The sequence below is a fragment of the Tricharina praecox genome (assembly GCF_024521635.1).
Source record: "Tricharina praecox strain CBS 144465 chromosome Unknown BZA05scaffold_33, whole genome shotgun sequence".
Classification (NCBI taxonomy): Eukaryota; Fungi; Ascomycota; class Pezizomycetes; order Pezizales; family Pyronemataceae; genus Tricharina; species Tricharina praecox.
The window spans coordinates 88,813-115,506 of record NW_026250435.1 but is presented as its reverse complement, the minus strand read 5'-3'; the positions used below and the strand labels follow the sequence as shown (position 1 = coordinate 115,506).

At 55.0% G+C, this 26,694-nt stretch overlaps 9 protein-coding genes and 1 non-coding gene across 10 annotated transcripts; 6 read left to right on the top strand and 4 right to left on the bottom strand.

Moving 5' to 3' along the window:
* Nucleotides 1–698: 698 nt before the first annotated feature.
* BZA05DRAFT_439186 (uncharacterized protein) lies at nt 699–2,878 on the top strand (the record flags this gene model as incomplete). The annotated part of the gene is made up of 3 exons (XM_051486529.1): nt 699–725; nt 983–1,033; nt 1,744–2,878. The coding sequence occupies 3 exons, from the start codon at nt 699–701 to the stop codon at nt 2,647–2,649; spliced, it is 984 nt and encodes a 327-aa protein (XP_051335532.1). The 3' UTR covers nt 2,650–2,878.
* Nucleotides 2,879–3,436: 558 nt separating this feature from the next.
* Nucleotides 3,437–4,781, bottom strand: BZA05DRAFT_359245 (uncharacterized protein). Its single transcript, XM_051481465.1, has 2 exons — nt 4,665–4,781; nt 3,437–4,615 (listed from the first exon to the last, which is right to left on the bottom strand). The coding sequence occupies exons 1-2, from the start codon at nt 4,721–4,723 to the stop codon at nt 3,583–3,585; spliced, it is 1,092 nt and encodes a 363-aa protein (XP_051335531.1). The 5' UTR covers nt 4,724–4,781; the 3' UTR covers nt 3,437–3,582.
* Nucleotides 4,782–6,370: 1,589 nt separating this feature from the next.
* Nucleotides 6,371–6,984, top strand: BZA05DRAFT_181961 (uncharacterized protein). The gene has a single exon (XM_051479313.1). It carries the CDS (start codon nt 6,454–6,456, stop codon nt 6,847–6,849), a length of 396 nt encoding a protein of 131 aa, XP_051335530.1. The 5' UTR covers nt 6,371–6,453; the 3' UTR covers nt 6,850–6,984.
* Nucleotides 6,985–7,119: 135 nt separating this feature from the next.
* BZA05DRAFT_422117 (uncharacterized protein) lies at nt 7,120–8,154 on the top strand (the record flags this gene model as incomplete). Its single annotated transcript, XM_051485774.1, has 1 exon — nt 7,120–8,154. The coding sequence occupies one exon, from the start codon at nt 7,120–7,122 to the stop codon at nt 8,152–8,154; it is 1,035 nt and encodes a 344-aa protein (XP_051335529.1).
* Nucleotides 8,155–8,632: 478 nt separating this feature from the next.
* On the top strand, nt 8,633–11,016 carry BZA05DRAFT_379261 (actin-domain-containing protein). Its single transcript, XM_051481881.1, has 3 exons — nt 8,633–8,777; nt 8,876–9,330; nt 9,400–11,016. Exons 1-3 carry the CDS (start codon nt 8,748–8,750, stop codon nt 10,907–10,909), a joined length of 1,995 nt encoding a protein of 664 aa, XP_051335528.1. The 5' UTR covers nt 8,633–8,747; the 3' UTR covers nt 10,910–11,016.
* A 3,154-nt stretch (nt 11,017–14,170) lies between these two features.
* On the bottom strand, nt 14,171–15,081 carry BZA05DRAFT_422115 (uncharacterized protein; the record flags this gene model as incomplete). The annotated part of the gene is made up of 2 exons (XM_051485773.1): nt 14,171–14,467; nt 14,737–15,081. 2 exons carry the CDS (start codon nt 15,079–15,081, stop codon nt 14,171–14,173), a joined length of 642 nt encoding a protein of 213 aa, XP_051335527.1.
* Nucleotides 15,082–16,560: 1,479 nt separating this feature from the next.
* Nucleotides 16,561–16,632, bottom strand: BZA05DRAFT_t277. The gene has a single exon. It is a non-coding gene; the product is annotated as a tRNA-Gln (tRNA).
* A 1,919-nt stretch (nt 16,633–18,551) lies between these two features.
* BZA05DRAFT_410685 (soluble quino protein glucose/sorbosone dehydrogenase) lies at nt 18,552–20,404 on the top strand. Its single transcript, XM_051484927.1, has 4 exons — nt 18,552–18,982; nt 19,059–19,108; nt 19,185–19,665; nt 19,732–20,404. The coding sequence occupies exons 1-4, from the start codon at nt 18,677–18,679 to the stop codon at nt 20,296–20,298; spliced, it is 1,404 nt and encodes a 467-aa protein (XP_051335526.1). The 5' UTR covers nt 18,552–18,676; the 3' UTR covers nt 20,299–20,404.
* On the bottom strand, nt 20,405–22,430 carry BZA05DRAFT_439181 (uncharacterized protein; the record flags this gene model as incomplete). Its single annotated transcript, XM_051486528.1, has 3 exons — nt 20,405–21,707; nt 21,762–22,220; nt 22,269–22,430. The coding sequence occupies 3 exons, from the start codon at nt 22,428–22,430 to the stop codon at nt 20,745–20,747; spliced, it is 1,584 nt and encodes a 527-aa protein (XP_051335525.1). The 3' UTR covers nt 20,405–20,744.
* A 2,257-nt stretch (nt 22,431–24,687) lies between these two features.
* On the top strand, nt 24,688–26,449 carry BZA05DRAFT_181905 (uncharacterized protein). Its single transcript, XM_051479312.1, has 2 exons — nt 24,688–24,982; nt 25,037–26,449. The coding sequence occupies exon 2, from the start codon at nt 25,040–25,042 to the stop codon at nt 26,351–26,353; it is 1,314 nt and encodes a 437-aa protein (XP_051335524.1). The 5' UTR covers nt 24,688–24,982; nt 25,037–25,039; the 3' UTR covers nt 26,354–26,449.
* The last annotated feature ends 245 nt before the right edge of the window (nt 26,450–26,694 follow it).

Sequence of the window (26,694 nt, the reverse complement as noted above, 5' to 3'; positions counted from 1 at the left end):
CAGTTTGAGCCCCTCAGATGGGTGGGCGTTCGGCACACCACCTAAAGTTAACGATTTGAGAAACTGCATATTGTCGACTGAGCCACAATTCACATAAAAAGTGTGGCGTGCTGTTGAACATCTAGGTTGCCGAACGGGTCATCGGGGGCCCGGAAAAGCGAGTTTACAGCTGCAGCTTTGGTAACCTCCAACTGGTCCGAACCCCAGGTTTGAGAAATGTAGCTGGCACCCGAACACGCCCCAAGTGCAAGTCGGTACCTATTGCCAGTTTCGATGCGGCATCGGGGCGACCGGCGATAAAATACCGTATTCCAAATACCCCGAATACCGCCTTACTGCATCATAGTAAATTCCGAGATATGCTGCAACAGCTTCGCCTGCTTTTCTGTCACATACTTGATACTCTCATCTCCCATATGTAAGGGTTTCTCGAGTGAGTGCAGAACACACCGTCGAGGATCATTCCGGATCAGATATGTTTTGGGATAGTAGGTAGCTCGCTTGGTCGGCGAGAATGTTCCCGCATTACTTCAGCAGGCGTTCATGCGGTCGCCATTCGCGTTTCGTCAGCCGCCTACTGTGACGTTGCGAACCCAGACATTGTACCACCCGTAGCATCATAACTCCGAGAGTCGCAGCCCACTGCTAGGTGCTCTGGTAACAGCCCCCCATACTATCCCCCGCATCTCCCCGAGACCATGGTAAAGCCTTCGACTACGACCCAAGTAAGCAGTGAGTTGAGTAAGCACTCAAGGCAACAACCTTAAAGTACGCCTGACATGCAGTTACCTCCTGGGATCATATGTAGATCCCGCCTTTTGTAATCTAGAGGTATGACGTGTATTCGTCAGTTACTATCATAGTATCGTGCCCAACTCTTGCGTCAGTCTTTTCAATACTGTGCGCACAATCCACTGTAAGAAGAACGAAAGAGTACGATGGCTTTGCGGACAGCGATACGTAACTACCGGTACTTCGGTAGCTATCCATCCACGAGGCATCCATCGGCATCGGCATCGGCATCTTGAAGCTGGTGCGAAGCGACGAACAATTGACTAGCGGGGTCTCTTACTGTGTTAAGCTGTACAACCTACACCCCGCTTCCGCGGCATTGGTTGCCCCGACTTCTAGCGCCTCAGGTTACCCACCACCACCACCACCACCACCACCACCACCACCACCGCCTCATTCTCGTCTCTGCTTGCACTCGCTCTTGCTCCCGTCCGCAAGCACTCAGTTGGTCACTGGTGATAGTGAGGCTGATGATGGGGCTGGATGCAGGATTCTCCTGTATGTATCATAGTAGACGTCCTGCCTCCTGCATTGCGCATTGTCTCGGAACGGACGCCACACGCGCGTGCGCACTGTGCAGTGACTACGCCCGTGATGTGAAGAATTGAACGGGGCGGATGCGATGTGATGCGATTTGACGGCACGCCGCGGAAAAAGGAGATAAGAAAAAGGAAAAAACGGAATCGGTCGCTGCGGGAAACAGTGCGGCTGAGTTCCCACCAAGACACTTTGTTGCCTGTTCGGCTAGGCTGTGCTTCAGCCCAATGGTTGATGCATATGAAGAGATTCGAGGACGGCGGAGCCTGGGAATTCGGGTTGGTTTTGATTCATCGATCGCAGGTTCAGATGCATATGTGCTCCATGCTGGACGTGAACTTAAGAACTGGTCGCAGCCCTCCCTCACCGAACGGTTGGGATCCATCAATAATAATTTCGTGCAACCCGCCACAGCTCACTTCGATCTCCTTCTTCCTCCTCTTCTTCCTCTTCTCGCGAACCACCTCATCGTTCCCAACAACCAATGCAGCACCAGCGGACACCGGCCACGGCATTCCAGACTGGCTCTGGGACATGGCCCCCGACCGGGGCAACGACATGTCCCATAACTCGGAGATCGCCTGCTACGCCCTTCCGTACGGCCTGATCGGCACCATCTCGCACGTCCTGACGTGGTACACGATCGGTATCCTCACGTTCGGGCGGTCTCCGCTACGTCCATGGCGAATACTTCAGTCTCCAAAGGTCGACATCCTCCTCGCGGCGTCGGCGCTGCTCGGCGGCGTGGTCCTGACGGTATTCACCATGATCCGCTGTCAGCAGCGATGGCAGTTCCTTTTGATCGCGGGGTGGAAAGCGCTGCTGAGCATTTCCCTGGGCGCGTTCAGCCTGCACGTTTCCGTGCTAGTCGCGCAGTGGCACTCCTCGGAGAAGCAGCGGCCGGCGGACGGCCAACGCTCCGTCCACGAGTACTCGCAGAAGGAGCTGTGCGGCGCCATCTGGTGGCTGGTGCTGTACATTCTCGGGATGGTCGTGGGGCTGGCGGGGCTGATCTCGCTGGTGCGCGAGGCGTGGCTCGAGAGCTGGACGGTGCGTATCACGACGTATGTGTGCGGCGGCGCCGCTGTCGTCATGCTCGCCGTCTGGGCCCTGTATAGCTGCTGCTATATCGACCGCGGCCAGAAGGCTGGCTTCAGGCTGTTTGTTGTCCCGCTCACCCTGGGACTCATCGCCGCGCTGTATAGCGACTGGATTCTCGCTGGCCTGGCGGAGAATCTCATCGGTGTGCCGAGTGGGGATGTGGCCCCGCTGTATTTTGCGTATTTTGCGGCGAAGAGGTTGCCGATATTTTCGTTTTGAGTGCTCGTCTGGGTTTTGTTTTCTTCGCTTTTTCTTTGGGTGGCATATAATTCTACGGGTTTCGTCCGTGTCCTGGATTTCGGGAATGGCAGCATTCGGCCAGCTGGGATGCTTTGCTTTTGCTTTTGGTGTTGGTTTTGTAAATACTGTGAATTGGGAAGGGGGTGTGGGTAAAAACTTTGGTCTGTCGGGGGCAGGAGTCAGGGCGAATTGGGTGGTTACTTCTTGTTGTGTTTTCTTTTTCTGATTGTTTCTTTTGTTTTCTCAACGAAAAGCTGTGGTTGTTGTACCTACTCTACTTCATAATATCTCAAGAAGCTTCCCCGTGGTCCATGCATTGCATGTCTTGAACACTCGTTACTCGTTACATGACTTGCCCGCTCATTGCTGGGTTTTATCCGATCGACTTGCGCAGGGGTTATGCCGCTCCTGGGTCATAACTACCGGTATGTAATAGCCGTAGTCATGAGCTCGGCTTCCCGGCGTTCCCCCCACAGAGACAAGGCTCCGGGCTATGCACGACGGCTCAGCCTCACCCACGATCACTCGTGCCGAGCACCCGTCAGGCTGAAGGTCCTCCTGCGTTTAATGACGGATACTTCGAGTGATCGATGCCCAAATGCAGCAGGAACATTGTTGAAGTTACAAATCAAGCAATAAAAACAATATTACCGCATTTATATAAGGCTCGCGGGTTTTCTTCAGACCCTAGTACGGTACCCACATTACTACTCCGGATCAATGTCCATCACTCCGTGTCTCGAGCTAGCCGGATTATCTGTCATGTCTTCCATCATCCCCTACTGTACTGTGTTTATGCATTCTTCTTCGGTCGGGTCTACCATCAATGAGGTGTCAATGCCTGTTGCTTAATATTCCTACTCTACCCATTCATAAATCTCGTGGATATCGTTATTTGTACTGCTCATATGCTCACAGCCTACCCCTCTCCTCCGCCTCAGCATCCTCGGCCACTCTGATAACCAATTTCCCAAACTGCCGTCCCTTCTCCATATCTTCCCACAGACTTTCGAGCTGTTGTTCATCCAAGCCCTTCACAACCCTGCTGATGACCGGTCTGAGCCTCTTCTCCGCTACAAACTCGACCATCTCAAAGAACTCTTGTCGGCTGCCCATGGTGCTCCCAAGCAGCTCGAGGTTCTTCAGCACCGCGCCCATCGTAAACGGCATCTTGGGACCCAACGTCATCCCATAGCTCACCACGCGTCCGCCGTCCCTCATGATCCGCGTGACCTTGTTGACCACATCGCCACCAGCTCCATCAACCACCGCATCGAGCCAGGGCCTATCCTTCGGCAGCAGCGCGGCCAACTCCTTCTCCCACGCGGCGCCAGTATACAGGACACCTCCCTCAGCGCCCAGCGCGACCGCCTTCTCGATCTTCTCCTTGGAGCTGCTGGTAACCCAGACCTTGGCACCCCTCTTGACCGCAAACAGCAGCGCCATCAGTGCGACCCCGCCTCCAATGCCCGGGATGAGCACATTCTCGCCGGCAGCCACCTGGGCTTTACTCGCGACGGCCCTCCAAGCGGTCAGACCGCACAGCGGCAGGGCAGCCGCCTCCTCGGGCGACAGGTGTCCCGGCGCCTTAACCAGCTCCTCCTCGCTAATCGCTACGAACTCCTGCAGCGTCCCGCTGCGGTAGTGCTTTGTCCCGCCGAGGATTGCGAACCCGCCCGCACCGCCGCTACCGCCGATCTCCGGCCCCCGTGGATCGGAGGCCCAGCCCCGCGCCGGATTGATGATCACCGCCTTTTGGTAGAACTTCGATGTGGGCGTTACGACTACTCCGTACCCGTCTGCGAGAAGTGGGATTGAGGGCGCGGTACCCGGGTATAGCCCCCGCCGCTGGAAGAGGTCGCGGTGGTTCAGCGATGCGGCGACGATACGGACTACGGCTTCGCCGGGACCGGCGGTCGGCGTGGGAGTGGTGATCGTCTGTAGACTGCGGATGTCAGCATGCGCGGAACGGGCGGGCGTAGGGGATTAATTACGGGTAGAAGATCTCGCCGGGCTTGCCGGGCGCGATGGGTTGGAGGACTATGGCTTTCATTGTTGCTGCTACTGCTGCTTCTGTCAGTCGGTTCGTCTGGCTGTCTGGCTGTCTGGCTGTCTGTGTCTGGCCGTTGGGAAATATGTCGGGATATCTAGGTGGGCCACATATGCCCAGCGGGCTTATATGTAGAGTATGCTGCTACTCTAGCGAGTGTGGGGTGCCGGGTGTGGGGTAAGTCCGCTCGTGCGGGCGGATCGCCCCCGACTCCGGACTCCGAGGCCCGCCGGCTATTTCGGCTGGCTGGCTGGCTGGCTGGCTGGCTTCGTTAACGTCATGGCTAAGACGCGATGCATACAGGTATTGGGCAAGTACACAAGTAACTATCAAGGAAGGCAATGCAATGGATTACTTGTTACAATGAGATATCGGTAAGCATTTGGAGTAGCTGCTTGGGTGCTGCTACTCAGGTGGCGCATGGAGGGCAGTTGAGCGGCGCGCGCTGTGGGCTCCGTGGCAGCTCACTGGAAAATACCTGAAGCGTGGCATGATGGGCGCCATTCGGACCATCGCTATCCAAGCACATGTACAGTCCTTCATCACCAATTAATCAACAATTAATCGACACCGCCGCCTGCAAGGACCGAGAAGAAGAAATCTGATTAATGGCATTTACTTATGTAATAAATCGAAGAAGTATCGTTTAATTGATTGAGCTTTGGCAGGGATTGAGTGCCACTGTGCCAGCCGCCAGCGAATGTATCGTTACTAGTACCGAAGCTCGTACATGAGAGGTCTACGTCGCTTTCGCGCCTATGTACTATGTACTGTACAATTAACTGCCGCCGATAATTGGCCCGATCCGCCTGCGGCCTGCCGGCCTGACTGCCTGGTTCAAAGCCGACGAATTCTTCACGGCCACTACATATCATAGTACTCTATGTAGAGTCTGGGTGGTCTTGTAAGGCTGCACCCACGTGTCGTCCATCCACGCCCTGTAGCCGTTATTACCTAACTACCAATCGATCACGGATGAGAACCAGCGACCAATAACCCACGGCCAGCGTCTCAGGCTCACAGCAGCATGCAGTTTTCCGATCGCGATCGCGCACTCGCAGAGCCGACCGAGTGATGTGCGATGCGTGATGTCGTTTCAACTTTCCACCGGTCGCCCGTGTAGCGTGTGCTCCGGATCAATACTCGTAGTTGCGTCCCTTTTCTGCCCTGTGCGGCCTGCCTGTTTCGATTCTGTCTGTCGCAATCTATCGCCAATGACGAGGCGCGGCGGCGTAGATATCTACTTGAGATAGATAGACAGAGATCGGCACGATAGGTAATAGCAATGGCCATTGGCCACACAAACCAAGGAAGAGCTTAGAAGACGGTCGGACAGGCCCCGGCCATTCTCTGGAGATTTGGCATGTGAGAGAAAGAGGAGTGGAGCAAGCATTGGAACAAGGTACACACAGATTCCCGGAAGGGCTACTTATAGCTGGCCAATTCGAAGCTCCCGGAACTGCCGGCTTACCTCCGATTGTCCGGTATGAAGATACTCTAGATACCTATCCTCTCCCTCCCTCCCGTGCTAGGCCAATCCCTTCTCCGACAAATCTTACGGGTTGACAGTCATTTGCGCACCGACCTACCACGTTTCAGAATCGCAGGTGTCGATAGAAGTGAGGGGGAGGAGGAGGAAGAGGGGGAAAAGGAAGGGAAAGGGGAACGGGGAGTTGCTCGATAACGGTCCGCCGCACATTGGTTGGCTCGCTTGGGCCACCGAGTGATCTTGGATGTCCGCTTATCAGCCACGTCAATGCAGCCAGCCGGCTAGCCAACGTTACATAGAGTGGTTAACGCTTACTCTGCCAACCACCATCACCATCAGCACTGCAGCCCCACCCATAATCCACCACACCCCTCCCACCGAACAGGGGATCTTAACACACGTTTCTCCGAAGCCGGCCTCTGCATCCGAAGCACAGAAACAGCGCACAGCGGCGGCGGTGGTTGTGTCGGTATCGGTGGTGGTGGTGCTGGTGTTGGTGGTGGTGGTGGTGGCTGTCAGGAAACACGTCTATTCGCTTCGTTCCTTGCCACGCCTATCTGCATCTAACCATCATCTCCAACATTCCAGAAAAAAACGAAGAATTCTTCGTGCATGTGTTAGAGTGTATCGTATCTGCTAGGCCCCGCCGCCATACCTATCTAAATACCGCTCCTCCCCCCCGCCCCACTATTGGGTGTTGGATTCTGCTTTGCTGCTTGACACAGGACACCCGATATATAACTCAACGACGCCGCCCCGCTAGCTCCTCGCCATCAACCGCAACCTCGACTTGAATCTTCTCCGCCGCCAACAACCACTACCGACTCCTCACTTCACCGGAAAAATTACAACTCTTGACATCACTCCTCGGATTCCCACATTACTAGCTCCCCCCAAGTCAACGCAAAAAATGTTTTTCGACAGCAGCTCCACCCCGCCAAACACGGATTCCCCTCCACCGCAATCGCCATCGGGACTGCCGCTATCGAGATCCTACAAGACCACTGCCGCCGCTGTCATCGCTCTCGCAAACTCGAATAACGCGGCTGCAGCAGCCACATCAGCATCGACAGCCTCATCTGCCACTCCAACTGAGACCAACCCCTCGTCCGTCTCCGAAATGGCCGACGTGAAAGAGGACGACACCCCGACGCGGGACTTCCTGACCAAACAGGCCCTTGCGAACACGGCCGTCCTCCATCCGCTCTCGGCACCGACCATCGTCACCTCCCTCGACCCGACCACCAATGAATCCCGCACCACCATCCTCTCCACAAACCCCGCAAAGGTGCTTTTCCAGCAAGTCGGCACGACCACGGCCGCCTACGAGGCCCTCCTCGCCCAGACCGAGCTCGCAATGCACGAGCGCCTCCAAATGTTGAACGAAGACGTCGAGGGCCTTCGTAGCGCTGTCGATACCGCCCGCCTGCAGAAGGAGAACTCAGAGATGCTCGAAGCCCTCGAACGCAGCCGCGGCGCTTTTCAGCTGCATATTCCGAACCGACAGGCACAGATTCTCGCCGAGCCCGCGCCTTCGAAGTCGCTCACCCCCGCACAGCTCTACGTGCAGGAATCAAAGACGCAGCAGGAGGGCCTCCCCAAGTCCCGTGCGATGAGGATGAAGCCCACTATTCCGCAATCACCCGCGTCCGCGCCGTCCACCAAGAAGACGGAGTTGCTTTTGCCCGAACAGGATGTCATGGAGATGGTATCTCCGCGCACCGTCCCCACCAAGGAGCGGCATCCGGGGGTCGTGGGCTTGCGGCTCGATGCCGCGGCTACTTCGCGGTGGGGCACGGGCCCCGAGGCCGAAGATGTCGCTGCTTGGATCAAGGAGGTGTCGGAGGCAGAAGTGGAAACGGGCTCGGCTTCGTTGACGCCGCCGCTGACGCCGCCGATCAAGTCTACTGGTCTGCCGAGGAGCCGGACGTTCGAGGGCCGGTAGATCGCGACTCTTCTTCTTGGCAGGGACAAGATTAACCTGGCGTTTGCTTTTTTTTGGCTTTGGCTTTGGCTTTGGGGGCTGGGGTGTGCTGATCGGGTGTTAATTTAACGGATTATAAGTGTCTGGTGGATGGCGTTTATTTATTTATTTCCAATTTTTTTTATTCATTTTATGTGTGCGCCCGGTGCTCTATATAGAGAGGAGATGCTCGTCATAGACGTACGACATTTACTCTAATACAATTGCCGTTCAATTCAGTCCTGCATGCTGCTGAAGCTTCCGAGCAGGTTCCGTCGATGCGGGCCGGTAGTTAAATTTGCGTTCCTTTTTTTTCCCAGTTTTCTGCTGGCTTGCAGCAGCCATATTCAGTTGGGTGTGGCGACAACTGTCTCCATCCGAGTGACACCTTCTTTCTTAGCGCATTGTCTCCGTTGCCGCCAAGCCACTGTGTGGCCCTTTCCACCCACCAAACGCGTCAACTCACCAGTCGCAACAACATCTAGCAATCCACTTGACCGCGAATCCCCGAACTTCACACGAATAACGCCCTTGCCTCTCCAATCACTCCAGCAGCCAGAGCCGCATCTAGCGCAATGCCACTCTTCCGCGATGAACACATTCTCGTCCGTGCACCCCTCAGCACCGCCGCTCCCCCTCCCCCTCCCCCTCCTCCCCCTCCTTCCCGGCGCCACTAACACGACCGTCACTCGCACGCATGTAGATAATCGCACCCGGCTCACAAACCACACTTGCGCAACTGGGCCTGCCGGAATCGTTCACGCCGCCGAAGTTCCGCTTCCCGTCGCGGATGTTCCCCGGCATCGACGAGGGCACGTGGATATTCACGAAGGTGCGCGAGGCGCGCGACGGCGAGAAGGAGGATCTGCTGGCGCAGGCGAAGGGGCTGCAGAGTGGCGAGGACGATGCGGAGCAGGGCGATGATGACGATGACGACGATGAGGAGGAGGGCGAGGCGAAGGAGGGCGGGACGCCCGCGACCGCGGGGCAGGGTGCCGATAAGAAAGATGAGCCCGCGGCCCAGGAGGATATGGATGAGGATATGGGTGAGGATATGGGTGACGGGATCTATGTCGAGGATGAGGGCGATGAGGAGGGCGCTGTCTGGTGCATGAAGGAGGGAAGGGTCATAGATTGGGGTTGTTTCTTTGCCCTACTGTATGTAACCATCTCTACTCCCCCCCTCCCCCTCTCCCCCCGTTCCCGATAAGAACTGACAGTGGATAGAACCTACGTGCACGAAATGGTCAATCCCACATTCCACACGCCGATCCTACTCGTCCATCCTCCCGAGTTCACACTGGAAGATAAGCAGCTCCTTACGCAGTTCATGTTTGAGAAGCTCAAGACTCCCGGGTTCGCGCTGATGGACTCGGCGGTCACATCGTTGTGGGCGTACGGCCTGGCAACATCTACCATCATCGACGTTGGCTTCGAGAAGACCGATGTCACACCGGTAGTCGACTTCCTGATTCAACGCCGTGCGAGGAAAACAGTCTACGGGTGTGGCGGAGAGACCATGACGAAGCACTTGTGCTCCCTGCTTCCAGATATGAAGCCCGAGCATGTCGAAGCACTCAAGAAGTCGCCGATATGTGAAATCCTTCCCCTCGGTACGCCGATTCCTGGGTGCAAGGACGGAGAGACATCCCTGGGCATCCGTATGCCACATATTGCCATCACAAAGAGTACGGTGGATGAAACCGACGCACTGGTCAGCGAAGAAGACGGAACTGTCAACGTCGCCGCGATTGTTGCGTCCGGCAAGACCCACGAGTTCCTGGCGAAGCGGGAACAGGCACTCCAAGGAGAGGCGGAACGGAAGCTCCCCAACCGGGACAGAGAAGTTAGTACCTTCTGGGTTATGGATAAGAAGCTTCCCGGCGAAGAGGACGAAACGCTAGCGCCTAGCGCCAGCGCCCTATCCTCTCCCACAACCACCAAAGCCCCAGAGTTGCCCTCTCCCACCACCGCCGCAGCCGTCCCTGAGCCACCACAACCCTCTGCGGCGTCCGACTCGGACGAAGTTGACCCGGAGGCCGAAAAACGTTTCCAAGAAACCTCTAAGCAAGCACAGGAAACGCGAGCACGGGCCGAAGGCGTAGTACTCCGCTCGGACGAAATCTGGCGCGAGCTTTCCGTTGGTCACCAACGATTCCGAGCTGCCGAATGCGGCATCCTCAGTCGTATAGCCGACGCAGTGTACGACTCCATTTCCCGGGTCGAAGAGGTCTCCAAGCGTGCCGACCTCTGGGACTCCCTCATCATCGTCGGCAACGGCGCGAAGCTCCGCGGCTTCAAGGACGCGCTTCTACAGAGCATCTCGGCCAAATACCTGATCCCGCCGAGCTCCGGCACCATCTTTTCCTCGGAGCTGCCGACCCCCACCGCCACCGGCGCTAGTACGCCGATGGCCCCTGGCCCCAGCGCGCCGCCTGCCAGCGGCCCCAATCCGCTCCTGGTCGCTGCCACCACCCACCACCAGCAAGTGCAGCACCACTACCACCCCGAGCGCCACAGCTCCCATGGTCAAACCCCGCTGAGCATCAAGTTGGCGAAGATGCCGGATTACTTCCCGGAGTGGAAGGAGGCGGGCTTCGATGAGGCAGCGTTTCTGGGCGCCCAGGTCGCTGCTAAGGTCGTCTTTGTCGTCGATCAGGGCGCCAATAGGGGGTTCATGAGTAGAGTCGAGTATAATGAGCTGGGGCCCGAGGGCGTCACGGATGTGTTTATGTAGTGTAGATTGCGTTTTGCGGTGGGGGTTTCGAGGGGTTGTAGGTTGGGAAGGGGCGATGTTGGATACCAGAATAGAGTGTTGACGTTGAAGTACCTATTCACGCGGACCGATGGCTGTGCAGTGTGTGCGGGTGTAATAGGTTTTGGCTGATTTGAATTTAGCTGAATTCTACGAGACGATGAAACGCTATTATTGCAGCCCAAATGCGGCAGGTTTCAAGCAGATGGGGTACATCGAATAGGTAATGCGTTGGTAAAAAAGCAGCTTACATAAGTGACGAACCATTGGTGAATTACACGCGCGCATGGAGTATCGCTCGTAGTAGAAGTTCGCGCGTCGGTTTGGGGAGGTCAATTTCTAGTCTTCGTCTGAACACGACTGTGTAGAGTGACCCACTCGCCCGATATACTTTGAGCGATTGATTTGGTTCCATCACTGCATAGTGCCTGAAAGTGCTGGGCCGGGAGGGTTCACACTTCCGGGCTTCCGCCACCCAGGCTATAGCTGCGGCCGGAGGGGACAGGTGGTGGTGGTGGTGGTGGTGAAAAGTGCAACAGTGCAACAATGCAATGGGGTCTGGAAAGTAGTAGTGACCTATATACCCAGTGCAGAAGCTCAATGGCAGTCAGTGCCTCCGATAGTCCAGTCCAGTCCGTCTTTCGGCAAACGCCGGACAGGACTGAGAGGTTCAGTCCGGCTGGAGGCGTGGACTGGACTGGATAGTCTGCGCAACTGTTAGGGCTGGACAGACTGCGGTCGACTGGATGGACTGGTACTTTGAATGGAATATTTTTGAAATCAGTAATGAAAGTTTTGTACACGTCTACAGCTAGATATTGTAGATCCTCCTCGCACATATAGTGCAATGAGATTAGTCTCTATCTCCTTGATATCGCCCTTTTTAGCAGCTACAAGACCATCTCGTTGCTAGCTTTTGAACTCGTTGCGGCTCTGCTCTCATGGCGGGAATGCTCAAATACTCGAGGGCCATTCTAGCGAAATCTTTCCAGTGAGGTTCATGTGATTTACTCGCCAAGTATTGTACGACATTCTCGATGGAGTCGCATGGAGGCGGTTCCTGCTGGAAAACCTCCATCATACATACCTTTATTCAGACGACGGTGGGGTAAAATCGACAGAGAGCTGGCATGGCACCAAAAGAGAACATGTGATAGGTTGAAAGAGTGATGCCTGCTAGCCACATAGTTCGATCTAAAAAATTCAGGAAGTGGCAGTCTGTCACTCGACTGCAGTCGACTGCAGTCCGAGGCGGCAAATCTTTGGGACGGACTGACCGTCCTCTAATTTTATGGACTGGACTGAACTGATGCAGTCTGTCTAGTCTAGACTGCCGTCCGGACGGGACTATCGGGAGCACTGATGGCAGTCGGCAATAAACCGCACTTTCGAGTTTTTACATACAAGGTAGGCGCATCGTCATCCTCTTGCTAACAGCTCCTCCTCTCGCTGCCAGTGCAGTATCCACGGCGAGGAGCAGTAGCAGGACACCGTATGGTGAGTAGAGGAGGGTATGAGAATTGGGAGCGGCGGACTCGGGAGCGGGGAAGGAGAGTAGTGTAGGTACATACATCAGGGGGCGGAGGAACAGCATCGGTAAGTGAAGACCATCAATAAGTGATAAGCATTGCATGAGATAAATACAGAGGACTTGTCGCGGAAGAATTCATTCGGATTTTAAGAATCCTCATGAGCGTATAAGCCTCACTAGCCTTTATTTATCAAAATTGCTGATAGCATCCTTATGACCCTTATGAGCTCATAAGACTTGTCATAGAAGAAGTCATTAGGATTTCAAGAATCCTTATGAGCGTATAAGCCCTACTTCTAGTAACCCTTATTTGTCAAAATTCCTTATAGCATCCTTACGAACCCCCTATGAGCTTCTAAGGCGTGACGGCTGGTAGGCGCTGCAGAAGGCTTACGAGCCGCAAACAATTTTCACAGCACTCAGGATTGAGCAAGCTTTATTCAACAATATGACTTGGGATTTGAAAACCTTGACTAAGCCATATTTACGAAAAGACTAACAAAAAAAATACAAATATAACTAAAAAATTCTCATCAGGGCTGTGTCAAAATCGCCCTCATACAAGGCTGCCATGAGGCCTATCACTTTATTAAATGGCTCAACATGGTAGGTACATAGGTACATTATACTCCAGCACGAGTGATAGTACGTGCACGTATGCGCACGACCTCGCACGCGTTCGCAGTGGGCGAGTCCATGACACCCGATTGCATTGTCCACCGGGACACCTATTCGATGTCTCTCGGAGAGTTGTCGTCGTCAGGATGAGCGGAACGCAATGGGACGCACTGGGACGCACTGGGACGCACTGGTTCCGCGAGAACGGAGGAAGCCCCACCTCCAGCGGTTGCTCGCACTTCCCGTAACGCTGTTGGACGGTTGCCGGTTTTTTTTTTTTGCTTGCGTGTAGTCCACTAGGTAGCAGAGTGTCTTGGCCGCGGCGGTGATTGGTTCCCACGGCGAATCGATCCTCCAAGTGATGAGTGCAGGCTGCGTCGTGGCGTATCGTTGGGTTGTGCGGCCAACCCTTCGTCGTTTGCGGACAAGAGGAAAAAAAACCCCCACCGGCGTTTGCGGAGGTCTGTTGAAGCATGCCTGTGTATATTCATTGGCCAGGAGGATCAGTCATTCGTCACATTGCGGTTGGCGGGGCTCATGCGCTGCAGGTTGACCAGTAATCACCGCCGGACAGTAAGCAGAACGTGTGGCAGCGATTCGAAACGTGATCGTGATAGTCAAGGTTGACTCATTGTGCCAGTGCTTTCATTCAACCTTGTCCCAATCCTTTCTGCCACCTCCCCAGCTGTGTACTTGCGCTCTGTAGACATATGTAAAACCCAACACTGCCCAGTCCTAGACACCCATCATCCAGCCTCGTGCGATCGAACATGTTCGAGAAAAAGAAACCGACTCAGATATGCGGCCAAAAATCCGTCCAGACAACGGAAGCATAAGAACCAACGGGGAGACTGCGAACACTAATAAAAGATTCCACCACTATGAAGATTCTAAGAAAAAAAATCAGAGGCAGGGCCGCGAGAAGTATAAGGAAAGGAAATATAGCACGAAGAAAAAAACACCAATCGACAACTCCAAAGTGTAATACCAGTCTTCTTGTCAACGGCTTGCCGTCCGCATTTTTCATCAGGCGCCTATGAATCGATTCGTTCCAAAAAAAAACATGATAATCACCGTTGGAAACAACGCCATAATCACGACACTTGATATTCTCTGCTGCGGTCAAGGATTTCTGGCTCGAGGCTCAGTTTGTGCACGTCGATGAGCCTCAGTCTCGCCATCTTGAGGAATCCATTAGGTGACAACGCGATCCACTCGATTTCCCGTAGCTTGTCATCCTCCTTCGTCAGGCTCCCAACGTCGACGGAAACCCCACCCATGAGAATAAAGAAGGCGGTAGTTATGGAGTAGGGACAGTCCTTCCTGGGCTTCCATGTGTCTTTAATGAATTTCCGAAGGTAATGGAATTTTGGGTAATCCAAATTCGTCTCCTTCAGTAGAGTATATAGGGCCCTAAGCGGCCGATTGACGTTGGCGTTTACCGGGGTTTCTGAAATTGCACATTCCGCCTGGTGCTTCTCGAGGTCGGGTGTTGATAACAAGGGGCCAGCGGTTGGTCAAGATCTATCAGGTGCCGTAGTTTCCGAGAGGTTGATCTCGTGCTGCTCGGGGTGTGACTGTGACGAGGCGGTATTCGTGGTTGCTAAAGATTTTTTGTTGCCTGCTCGTGTATATTTCGCAGCTCCTCGCGTAGCCATACCGCATTTACGAACTGATCCCAGGCTTTGATCACGACATACTCCGGCCCGCACAACGTGAGAAACACCCAATTGACTTTGTAGACAAAGGTGTTTGGAATGAACGCGCAGTAGTACTTCTCAGGCGCAATGTTGAGATGGATCGAGGTGTAGCAGCAAAGCGTTAAGGTGATGACGGCGGTTAAGAGAAGGCCGATGGTTCCACGGCCCGAAGGATTCGGAACATAGCCCGGCTCGGTTTCGATGGTTCCTGAGCCGGTGACGGAGGAGTCGGGAATGGTACCGACAGGACTTCCAAAAGCGGGAGTGAGAGTAACAGAGAGTACAAAGAGGATAGTAGAATCCATGATGGTATGCTCGGTATCGCAGCAGTTGGTTGGAGAATTTTTGACGGACCTGAATTGTCGAAAGGGCTGGATCCGATGCTCCACCGGGGACCATTTATTATAGCTATCACCGGTTCCTACGTCGGTTTCTTTTTCTTCCGAATCAGCACACGGCAACAGTTCAGAACATCATTTGTGGCGATCGGAAGTTAGCTGAAAAATACATAGAGTTGAAATCACTAGTATGTAGGCAGGGGAATCACCCAAGGCTCAATTCGCCAGCGTCAGCGATAGGTAGTCGTTCAGTCTCACGCAAAGCGGTAGCTAAGAAGTTGAAAGACCAGCGTGCAGCAACGTGAGACAGTTGGGAGGCTGCGCTTGATTGCAGTAAGCAACATGTACGCGTTGGAATGAAACCTAGTAAACGGTCTCTGAACGCAAAGATATTCGCTGGCCGTATGCACATAGATATCTAGAAGCACATCTGATGCAGTAGAACGCCAGGCTTTGTCGACGACTAACAAAGCCGTCCCCATCGCGGTGTTTGAACTATCGATTATTAGTGGATGGGGAAAGATGCGACGACAGGACATAATCTTGGAGCCATACGTACGGAAGAATGCTCTCCAGGTGCGAATTGGGCTAAAGGTGATCTGGATGAAATGGGTGGTTTCTGGTGCTGAACAATTGTGCCGATATAATAAACCGTTGTTTGGTGTTCCGGTAAATTGGCCAACGAGGCCAAAGGGGCGGCCAGGTGCTTGTCGGCGATGTGGCAAGTGTATCTGGAATGCTTTGTAGTGTCTCTTCAGCTGAATATGGGAATGTGCTTTTACCAATCCACGGCGATGGGCTACTGAAACATCTGCAACCCTCATGATGAATTAACCGCTGCACGAACATAGCAGCTACCGACACGAATAAAGGCCTTCGGATTGAAATTCCAGTTGAACAGTCGTGCTGGCCTTCCATACAGACGATACGATGTAAATAAGCAGCCTCCCTTACCTTACCCACGGGCCAGCTTGAGTTTAGTTGGAAGGCTTCCTAACTCGAGTGGCACCGGCTTAACTATGTCCTTGATGCTCAGGAAAAACCACAATCTTGGGCTTCAGTACTTCTATCTAGTATCGCGTTTCGGGAGTACCAGTAGGCGGTCTCAACACCTTCTCTTCCTTTCGAGGCACCCCAATTTGCCTAGAGGATACCTGACGTACTCCACACTGGTGAGATCAGAGAATATATACCTATACAAACGCAGATTGAGATCGTTTCCGATTCGAGTGCGGTGCCATTCGGCATGCACGCAAGCAAGCTTCTTTTCGAAGAAAGTTATCTCCAATAAATTAGCCAGATTCTATGGTGTCTCCCACCCGGGAACAGTAACGCAGGGGTTACATTGCAAGTCTTAGTATCAATCACTACTGGATTTACGGAGCGGTAGCACTTGATAACAAAAACAACAGGAAGGACCGATGCACAATAAATAAGAAAAAAACAAGGTCCTACCCGGAGTCGAACCGGGATTGCCGGAATCAGAATCCGACGTGCTAACCATTACACTATAGAACCATTGGTTAAGTGCTCTGTGCTACGCTGCGGTCCTGATGCCAAGCGTTTTGATGCCACTCCGCATGAGGTCCATGGCGGTGGTCTTCTACACTTGCAAGCTGAGTCCCCCACCAGTGCCTTCCGGATTCTGTGTGGCTGCTGGCCTCAGCGAATCAGCCGTCACCGATGCAACCCTTCTAGGTCAGTTGTTGCTGCAACAGCCACAACGCAAACCAACCATGCACACTGGATGGAGACACCTGGCCCGGCTGACGTGGACCGACCACCAACCGGCAAGGTCCCTGTATAAACGAGATGCACCGCAGCAGCACTATTACACCTTGTCCGACCACACTGCCACCCATCTCACATTCTCTGGGGCGCAATGAACGTTTTTGCGAATAAATAGCAGGAGGATCCCCTGCCGACTCTGCGTGTGCACTGTGCAGCTAAAAGTCTTCGACTCATCAACGCAAAGAAAACGGAGTGGAAATATTATTGAGCGCAGCGACAACACCGGTAACTTGTCTACCATACCGGACGGAAACGAAGCGCAACAATTGCGATGGACGAGACCAAGTCGCTGTCTACCGGTACACTAGAGGCGTGCGAGAGCGGGATACAGGAGAAAGGCGGAGTGACGGAGGACTCGCCAGGGCTTCTCAATCTGGCTCTGATCTTAACGACCGGTGCCGCGGCGGTTACGAATCTGGGCTGCTTGAGCTGGGTGGCCGGGCAATGCCTGCTCGACGTTCAGTGCCCGTCGTTGGCGTCTTGGGTGGTTCCGCTGCACACCCTGCTTCTCTTGTTGAACGGAAAAACGTTTACGGGAGAGCTGAAGAGAAGAAGAGCGGGCAGTGGCCGTGGCTTCTAGTAGGCTGCGGATCGATGTGGTGTTTGGACGCGGAACGGGTACGCCCACGATAGCGCTGTGAGATCGAATAGCAGTGTTTGCTGACAGAAGGGTTTATTATAGTCTGCATGCTTCAGCGTGGGAATAGACATTGCGTCTTCAGAGGACCTCCGGGGGAATTAAAAGATGGGTTGGACGGAGGTCTCTGACGGATTCGCGTCATCGGAGCGATACTTTTTCCATTGTTGACTTTGTGCTTTACTATGTCCTTTTGTTGACGTAGTCGATGTTATGCTTATTGATATGTAGTCATCTCGCCTCCAATGACTGTGCCTTTCATTTTCGGGCAATAGTCATTGACTGCTCTTGAGTTTACCTGAAGAGAGGTACCAGAACGTCACGGAACTGATCTGTGCATGACCCACCCAGGGCCCACACCGATAGGAAACCGATAATCCAGTTCACCCTCGCAACCGTCGTCTTACTCGTTTCGGCAGTTTTGGCAATCCCAATGACTAGGTACTTAGATATTGAACTCTCGTCAAGCGGCTCGATGTGGCTCCCCTTGGCTTGTCCACTCAATGCATGTAGAGCGCACTAAGCAAATAACACTATAAAACGACAAACTCCGCTCCTGACTCCACCTGGCCCCGTGATGAAGAGTTAGGAGATTCCATGAAGGAGGTGTGCGGAAGAACAGCGGGAGTGATCCCAGCTCCTCAACCTGAGTGCTCTCCTCCCCTCCGCCTGCCTTGTTTAGATTCTCGCATCGTGTGCAATCACCGATCGAGCGAGTGATATAGTGTGCCAGATCCCCGCCAAAAAACCGTACCGACTTTCGTCACTGCTTTAATATACCGGTGTTTTCTCCATCTTGATTTATCTGTCCGAGACGCCTCAGTGGCACATCATAATAACAGAATCTGGCTCTCCAGCCTCCACACACCCATGTGCCGACTGAAGTAAGCACCACAAGCGAGTGCTCAATGTTTTACAAAACCGAGTGCTATGGTGGGAATGGTGATCGCAGCACGTATCCCGGCTAAATACTGGCTACCGTACTCCACGAATCAGGTTGTAATGCGATTGGAGTAGAGTACCAAGACAAGACGAGACAAAGCTGCATGCGCTTTCACAGCATGACGAATGCCACGGCCTGGCCTGGCAGCGGTATGATTGCTACATGCCACGCTCCACATCGCGACGGGATTCATGGCTCTTTCACCACTCCCCCTCCTCCTGCTGCTGCTTCTTTTCGGCACGGCACTCTGCGCTGCACAGCGGTCTGCTTGTCCGTCGGCGAATACGGCACCATTGGCGTACGCTACGCCCGCCGTCGCTGCGGGATACACTGCTCATCGTATCGCATCAGGCCTGTCGCGTCCGAGGAGCGTAGTCATCGACGACCGTGGACAGCTGCTGGTTTCGGGGTCAGAGCAAGGCGTGGTGGGGTTGGTCCTTGACGCGGCGGGGTGCGGCGTCGAGAGGACGGTTGTGGTCGTGGCGAGTGATGGGACGGTTAGTTAGCTCTCCTCCCCCCCTAGCGAGAGTGGGGTAATCGGAGGCGCTGACGAGCGGCGTCCTTTCTCTACAGGGCGATCATTTCAACCACGGACTGGCGCTCTCGCCGGACGGGAAAACACTGTATGTACATACCGTATCCGATCGGCTGCCGCAGTGCAGAGTGCAAGTGTGGACTGACCCAGTTCCATAACTACAGCTATGCGTCCACTTCCGGCTCCGCCTTCTCCTGGAGCTATGACAGCTCGCGCCTTGCCGCCACGAACCGTCGGGAGCTAGTCTCGGGCATGTCCTCCGCGGGGCACATAACCCGAACGCTGCTCGTTCCCTCTCGGCACGCCGACCTTCTGCTCATCTCGCGGGGGTCCAACAGCAACCTCGACGCGGGCACGACGTCGCTCGCCAGCGGGCGGTCGATGATAAAGGTGTTCAACACCACGGCGATTGGCACGGGGAAGCCGGCGGACTATACGCGCGATGGCGTCGTGCTCGGATGGGGCCTGCGGAACTCGGTCGGCGTGGCGGAGAATCCGGCCGACGGCGGGATTTGGAGCGTGGAGAACTCGGCGGACCAGGTAACCAGGTACGGAGTGGATTTTCATAGGGATAATCCTGGCGAGGAGTTGAACTACCATGGAGGTCTGGATGGGATTCCTGAGGAGGCGGCGAATTACGGTTATGTATGTGTGCCCGGTTTGAACGTTTGCGGTACCGTAACCAACTGTACATCGCTAAACTGTATCCAGCCCTCGTGCGTGGCCGTGTACGACCCCACCGCGATCCCGCGCGCCGGCTCACTCAGCATCGGCTCGCAATTCGCGCTCGCGCCGAACGAGACATCCACGGACGCCACGTGCAATTCCGACCTGTTCCGCTCTCCGCGCCTCACGTTTGCCGCGCACACGGCGCCGCTGTCGCTGGCGTTCAACGGGAGCACCTCGGCGTTCGTGGCGTTCCACGGCTCGTGGAACCGCGACGACCCCGTGGGATACCACGTTGCCGTGCTCGATTTTAGCGACGATGGGCAGCCGAGGAAGACGAGCGGCGAGAAGGATCCTGAGACTAGGGTCATGTGGAATGAGGACTTGGGGAGCTGCCCGGATGCGTGCTTTCGGCCCGCGGGTGTGGCGGTCGGTAGGGAGGGGCAGGTATTTGTCACTGCGGATTCGACGGGGGATTTGTGGGTTCTTACGCGGGAGCGGGAGTCGGCAACGGGACGGGATCAGAGTGCGGTGTCGAAAAGATGTACCGCGCGCTCGGAGGTGGTGTTGGCGGTGGTGCTGGGTATGGCAGTCTGGAACGGTTTGCTCTAGCAGTACATTTCATGATGATTGATTTTGCGCTACGGGTGGTAGATGGCGCATTCCCGGCGCATTCGACATGGTATATACAAGGACAAGTAGAAGCCCCCAGGCATCTATTCTATAGAATTACATACCGCACGTTTTCTATCATACATCCAGGTCACCTTGAAAGAAAGGCCACTGGTTCCTGTCCGCCGTGTCCACTCGGGGGACCTGTATCTATGTGCCATCGTGCCCAGCTGACTTCCCGGTGGTCAGTTCTGGGTCCCCCCGAGTTCCTTATAATCACCAACGCCGGAATGTGCCTGCGCTCCGAACCTCACGCTCCTCCGTCTAGGCGGTTGCCGTAAATATGTACATACATCTATAATCTGACCACATTCGCAGGACCAGTTTCTCCTAATACCTATGGACCGCATCTCTCTCCCTCAGAGAACTTGGCTGTAGGTGTATCATTACTCCACGACCTTGCACTCCAAAAACGCCAGATCATCGTCGGTAACCTTTACGGCGAACACCAACTCTGGCAGGACAGCATTATCGAGTTTCCTCGCCCAATCGGGGGTCAGCCCCCAATCGCCGCGCCACTGACTCATCTTCCTGCCGTTCTTGAACTCAGCGGCGACATGTTTCTTCCTCATAGCCCAGCTATCGAAGCACTCTCCGCAGAAGCCACATCTCGAGCGCACCGGCAATCCAGTATCGACGAACCAGCGATTAAACGGCGAACTCCAGCGGACGCGGTGGACAGTCATCAGATGCTGCTTAAGGTGGTCTTTCCTCGCGAACGTGCGCTGGTCCTCCCCCTTCTCCGCGCAGCGGCTGCGACAGGAATACTCGCACTTCGCCGTATCGCAGGGCCCGCACCGGCAGTAGACGCAGTTCCCCTGCCGCGTTCGCGCCCCGTCCGGCGCGCAGATCCACTTCTTGAGGATCAGGTGCACCACCTCCTCGTGCCGCGTCCAGTTCCCCACCGTTGGGAACGATACCCGGCTGCAGAACGTGCAGGTGAAGCGTGGCGCGCCGTCGGCGACGGCGTCGCCGGGGTGCGAGGGAACCGGCGTGTGTGTGAACGTGCATGAGGGCTTCCGTCGGCGTGCGCGACGCCGGCTCGCGAGAGTCTTGCGCGAGCCGACGGAACGCATGCCGCTGCTGCTCGGAGAGGAGAGCACCGAGGAACCGGAGATGGCGCCGCTGGAGCCGCCGATGCTGCTGCGCGCGTCGGCTTCGCGGTCGGGGTATGGCGAGAGGTAGGGTGAGGGGACGTAGCCGGGAGGTGGCGGAGGCGTGCCGTAGCTAGAACTGGCGGCTGAGGCTATGGCGTCGAGATCGGCGTCTTCCTGGGAGGGCGTGTCGAGCCAGCGGCCCAGCGGCGGGGATTCGGAGCGGGAACCCCGAGAGCTCTCTTCACCCTGGCACTGTGGGGATGTCAGATTGATTTCGCGCCTTCATTGCAGTGTGAGCTCACTCACTCTCAGCGTGTGCGCTTGCCACGCTCGCACGATCTCTGATGATATGCACGGTCCGACGGAGATGTAGCAGACGCCGCATATCGCCACATAGCACAGGGTATTGCCGGCCGTCGCAATCGCGTGGATCGCCGACGGGGGACCTACGGTGGTCTCGGCGGTACCGCAGCCGTCGGCCGAGAGCGCCGACGACGACGGACCGAAGGATGCCTTCGTCCTCTGGATGTCTTCCCTACTGCTCTGGCACAGCGCGGCTCCGTCGCCGAGGTACAGCACTGTGCACGATTCTGCGGGAGCACCCGCTCGGGCGCCGGCCGTCATTGCCTCGCTTATCCCGGCGGCGGACGGGACCGGGTCGGCTGCTTCGACGGTGATCCCTACCTGGTGATCATGCACGTCTCGCGGTATTTCCGGCTGATCATCGGATTCGGCCAATCCGGCGCGCAGCGCGAGAGCGGGAACCTTCAGGATCAGCAAGTGTGCGGTCGGCACGTGACACATAGGACTCACAGTTTGGTGGCGGGCCGCAGCTGCGTGCGGCATCTCGTGCTCGTGCTCGGGCGCACAGAAGCATGATTCGCGGCGCGACATCATGCGGTCGGCTTCGAGGAAGCCCTCGAGCCCCTCTGAGACCAAGTACTGGCTGGCGACGTGATAGGTGATCGGTTCCATCGTTCTGCCAGTTGTTTCGTCGTCGTTGAATGGCCGCCACAACTCGTCAACATGCCCGCCCTATATAGCTGGGATATTTTTCCCTAGAAAAATGACGTTCGATTGGCTGCCTTCTCGCGGCCTCGTATGTCGGCAGCATCTCCACCGAGATGCATAATTGTTCAGGGGAAGGCGCTTGCCTCGCCTTTGCGCTCAGTGATCCTCCTCCTGGGTCCTCCTCCTCCTCTGAAGTATCGTGATGTACCGTACTGTATGCCCTAACGAGCTGCACGTCTAGTCGCGAAGATTCACGGAGATCGTTGCATAAGCTGCAGCCAATAACCGGCCAGAGACAAGGATGCCACCAACGCGGCAGTTTTTCCCTGCGACGGAAGGGCGTCTTGACCGTCGGAGGAAATTATCGGAGGCGTACATATAGATACTGGTATGGACATACCATACCATAGCTGTCAACCCGCCCAGATCTTCACCAAGGTCTTGAAAGTTTGAAACGTACTATTCTAGTGTCCGCGAAACAGTCAGCGCGTCCACGGAGCCAGGTGCGGGATTATGTTTGTTTTCTCCGCGTGGACGCAATCACACTCACACACTCAAACACGGTGACACAGACTACCACCACAAGGCTCCAGCCCTGAAGATGACAGGGCCGCACAGACGCGAGATAAGAGGATTCTGTTTGTGGAATTCTAGAAGCTCCGTGAAAGCAACAAGCATCGCTCAGACAGTTCGAAACAAAGAGCCCGATGTAACTATTGCCCCCCTTTCGCGACCATACGAGCTCACGTGAGCTTTATTTACATACCATCTGCTTCTACGATCCGAACGTCGCGACCAAACGCCGGACCGCGGAAGATACTCTATCCCTCAAAGAGCCATGATGCCAGAGACCCTCCCATCCGTCGAGACGGAACCCCGTTCCACTCAAAGTTTAAACTCATGCCTCACCGTTGCCACTAAAAGTACATCATAATAGATTAGACGTTGCCGATCTCTGCGCACACCCTACCATAAGCTTTAAGGTATAACCCTTGTGAGTCTTCTCACATCATCCTCCCCTCACCGGGATCTAGATTCTAGCTCCATAGATATTCCACCCACGAATCGACCGTGGACACCATTTTCCTTAGTTTAAGTTTGTTTCCCACGCGGATCATCTCACCACTCGGCGCTCGCCGCCCGCCCTATGTAATCCACCGCACCCATACCGCCGAGGGTGTCAGCATTACATCCTCGTCAACGCCGCAAGAATCCCATCAGGCTCCCCGCTATGTAGCGTATTGTGGGATGTGGCCAGGACTGACGTCTGGGCGCTTCTATCCGACCCTTGGCTGCGGACCTTGGGAAGGTTTTAGCGCCAAGACGTTGGTCTGGTTGGCGGATCAGGGTGCTGCTGGGATGAGCCTCTTCTTTTTTGCGCGTCGGTTTTGTTTTGTTTTGCTCCTTTCTATCAACTTTGGCGATGGCGTGACGGCCTAGGGTCGGTGAAATCAATATTATCTCCCGACGACGTCTAGCGGGGTCGGCTAATTTTCGCCGCTTGGTTGTATTTAATCGGGGGAGTGCCCACTTTTCTTGGGAGGAAGGCCGCTTGTTAATTATCTTTCTCTGACCGCCACCTTCTCGAGACAAGTTCTCCCCTGATTTCTCTAAGTGTGCCACTTATTCTATCGGGTCTTTTGACTCGCTTCATTACTTTAAATAATAATTGATTTCTTCGTCTGACCTGTGACTCGCTCTACACACCCTGACTACAACTCTTCCGCACAAATTGGCTGTGGGCCATCTGCGGCCCCGGTCCCCTTCAGTATCCGCCCAGTGGGCTAAGCAAAGACCCATTCCCCGTGGCCTGTGTATAGATGGGTCGGGTTTAACACCTGGCCGGGGTGGAGGGGACGAGGAGCGGAGCTGGGGGACTCTCTTGTTTACCTTCTTCTGGACCGAGACCAAGATCATCACCATCAACCAATCGTTCGCCCACCATCAACCCCACTTTTCATCTCCCCCATCGTCCCGATCTACAAACAAGCCGTGCACCGGGCCATGGGCGAAAGCCCAAGCTTTAGAGTGTTAGTCGCACTGGCTCAGAACCTTCGAAGGTCCACATGCTCTTTCCTACTGCTCAATAGAAGAACACTATCCTAGCACCTTCACAACCTCAACCATCAACCTCCAACCAACATGTTGTAATATTTGGGTAGACGGACAGAGGAAATCCATTCCATACAGCAATAATATCATCGGCGGCGAAGTCTCCGTTTACCATACAGGTGCCGCCGAAAGTTCCCCGCCCCTGACAGCACTAGGTCTCGACCGCCCGCCGTGGAACCTTATTCGTGACAACATCTCCCGGGGGCCAGCATACAAAGCTTGACACAACACAGTCACCGACGACTATTTAAACTGTGAATCCCGATTGTTGAACGCGTGAACACCTCGCCTGTCGATCCGCGCCAACAAGCCTACCCATCATCTCCGTGTCTTCCGGCTGCTGCTCTCCTCCCCCCAGCTCTTCCTACATCCGCTGGGCAGGATTCGCTAGTATACTGGAAGTGGTAAGATATTCTTTCTCCAAATCTCTCTTCATGCTGACACTGTTATCCACAAAGAAGATGAAGTACGTGATCGTCGTCAACGGCGGACGTTCCGCGGATGTCGCCATGACAACCGACATCATCGCTCTGATGCGGCATTACCTCGCTCAGCGAAACACTCGCGTCGCAGGCGTACATTCGAGTGAGCGAAACTTACAATCCCAGCGGGGGGTGCTCAAAAAGGAATTTTTGGAGCAGATGGTGGAGAGCGTGCGCATGCTTAAGAGTGGGGACTCGCTGCTTGTGTGCATTCTTACCCACGGTGCCGCAGACGGTTACGCGATGCTTGACGACGAATATGTTACCAAGTTGGAAATATACAATGCTCTGAAGGGCATCCCCCGAGATTCCAGGGTTTCTATCGTGACTACCGCCTGCTACGCAGGTATGTGGCCTGGCATTACTAGACAGATTCCTCCGGACAAAAACGCCATTCACATCATGGCTTGCGGACCGAAGGAGAAGAGCCAGGTGTACCGCACGTTTTCGAACTTCTACAGATGTAGTTTGCACGCCGCTGAATTTCTGACCGAGATTCGTCCTGATCCGGACCGCACCTTGCGGGTGCATCATAAGCGGGTTGCGGCGAGAATGGCGTTCGTCGATGCCAATAGCCACGAGGGACAATCAAAGCCCATGTTGGAAGGTGGCAGGCAAACACTATGGAATCACTGTATCGACGACTGGATTCCCGTAGCAGCACCTGTCGCTCAGTCTTTCATACGCCATATGGATGCTGCGGAAAAGCCCGACTTTCTGCGCCAGGTCGAGAACTGGTTGATAAAAAACGTGCTGGCTACTTTCGGTGATATCCCGCCGTACAAGGCCGATCATATCCGCGGGCTTCTAGAACAGGAGTTGAAACAGCTACAGTGTGGCCCGGTGGTTCGATTTGAGGTGATTTTAGTGGAGTGCACCAAGTACGCACTAAAGGCACACAAAAATCCCCCTTTTCAGCTGGAACTCATCCGCGTGTATGAGTACATTGGGTTGCTCAAAGAACGGGCGGCTGCGGCGGTGAGGTTCCTCATCGCTGATGGTGCGCTTCCGAGCAACGTCTATCGCGACGCTTACGACTTGGGGCAACTGTTCACGATACACCATGGCTGGATGCGCCACTTGTCCACCGTCGTGAACATCTCCGAGTCGGCGAAGATTCCCTCGACGATATTTGGTGGCGTCTACGATCGCCACGTCGAATGGCTCGCTTGTGTTTTTGCGGCGGGTTCGGCAAAGTCCTCCAACGTCGATCTGGAAGTTTGTGTACCGGTTTTCAATCGGGCATTCTTTTTACCCGCCGGGGACTGGAAGGCGGCTCCGGCGATGGTGTGATTGAAGCGGAGGTGCGCGTGGCAGACGCTATGTGCTCTGACTAGGCGGTGTTTGATGCCGTCATGATGTGTTCTGCTCCGGAGCTGTGTTTCCACATGGGGTGCGTGCAATAATTGTTTGGGTTCATTCAGCAAGGGGTGAAGGGGTTGGGAGCGGTCGTGCATCTTGGCCACGTCGCATCTCTTAATAGCCTACCCGGGGCCCTGAAGCTGTGTTTTAGCTTGTGTTATTTCCCATGTTGTTTGACTTACTTCGTTAGGCGGGATGGGAGAAGTGAGGTGTCGGAATGGGAGCTGAGGGAGCGGGAAGAGCGAGCGGAGCTGAGGCGACTCGAGGAGGAG

Bases quoted from the DNA above. Each gene is read 5' to 3' on its own strand.
- BZA05DRAFT_359245 (XM_051481465.1), bottom strand. From the start codon at position 4,723: ATGAAAGCCATAGTCCTCCAACCCATCGCGCCCGGCAAGCCCGGCGAG. The intron at 4,616-4,664 runs GTAATTAATCCC...TGACATCCGCAG, and splicing joins CCCGGCGAGATCTTCTACCC to TCTACAGACGATCACCACTC.
- BZA05DRAFT_181961 (XM_051479313.1), top strand. From the start codon at position 6,454: ATGTCCGCTTATCAGCCACGTCAATGCAGCCAGCCGGCTAGCCAACGT.
- BZA05DRAFT_379261 (XM_051481881.1), top strand. From the start codon at position 8,748: ATGCCACTCTTCCGCGATGAACACATTCTC. The intron at 8,778-8,875 runs GTCCGTGCACCC...GCACGCATGTAG, and splicing joins TCCGCGATGAACACATTCTC to ATAATCGCACCCGGCTCACA. The intron at 9,331-9,399 runs GTATGTAACCAT...GACAGTGGATAG, and splicing joins GGTTGTTTCTTTGCCCTACT to AACCTACGTGCACGAAATGG.
- BZA05DRAFT_410685 (XM_051484927.1), top strand. From the start codon at position 18,677: ATGGCTCTTTCACCACTCCCCCTCCTCCTGCTGCTGCTTCTTTTCGGC. The intron at 18,983-19,058 runs GTTAGTTAGCTC...CTTTCTCTACAG, and splicing joins TCGTGGCGAGTGATGGGACG to GGCGATCATTTCAACCACGG. The intron at 19,666-19,731 runs GTATGTGTGCCC...AACTGTATCCAG, and splicing joins AGGCGGCGAATTACGGTTAT to CCCTCGTGCGTGGCCGTGTA.
- BZA05DRAFT_181905 (XM_051479312.1), top strand. From the start codon at position 25,040: ATGAAGTACGTGATCGTCGTCAACGGCGGACGTTCCGCGGATGTCGCC.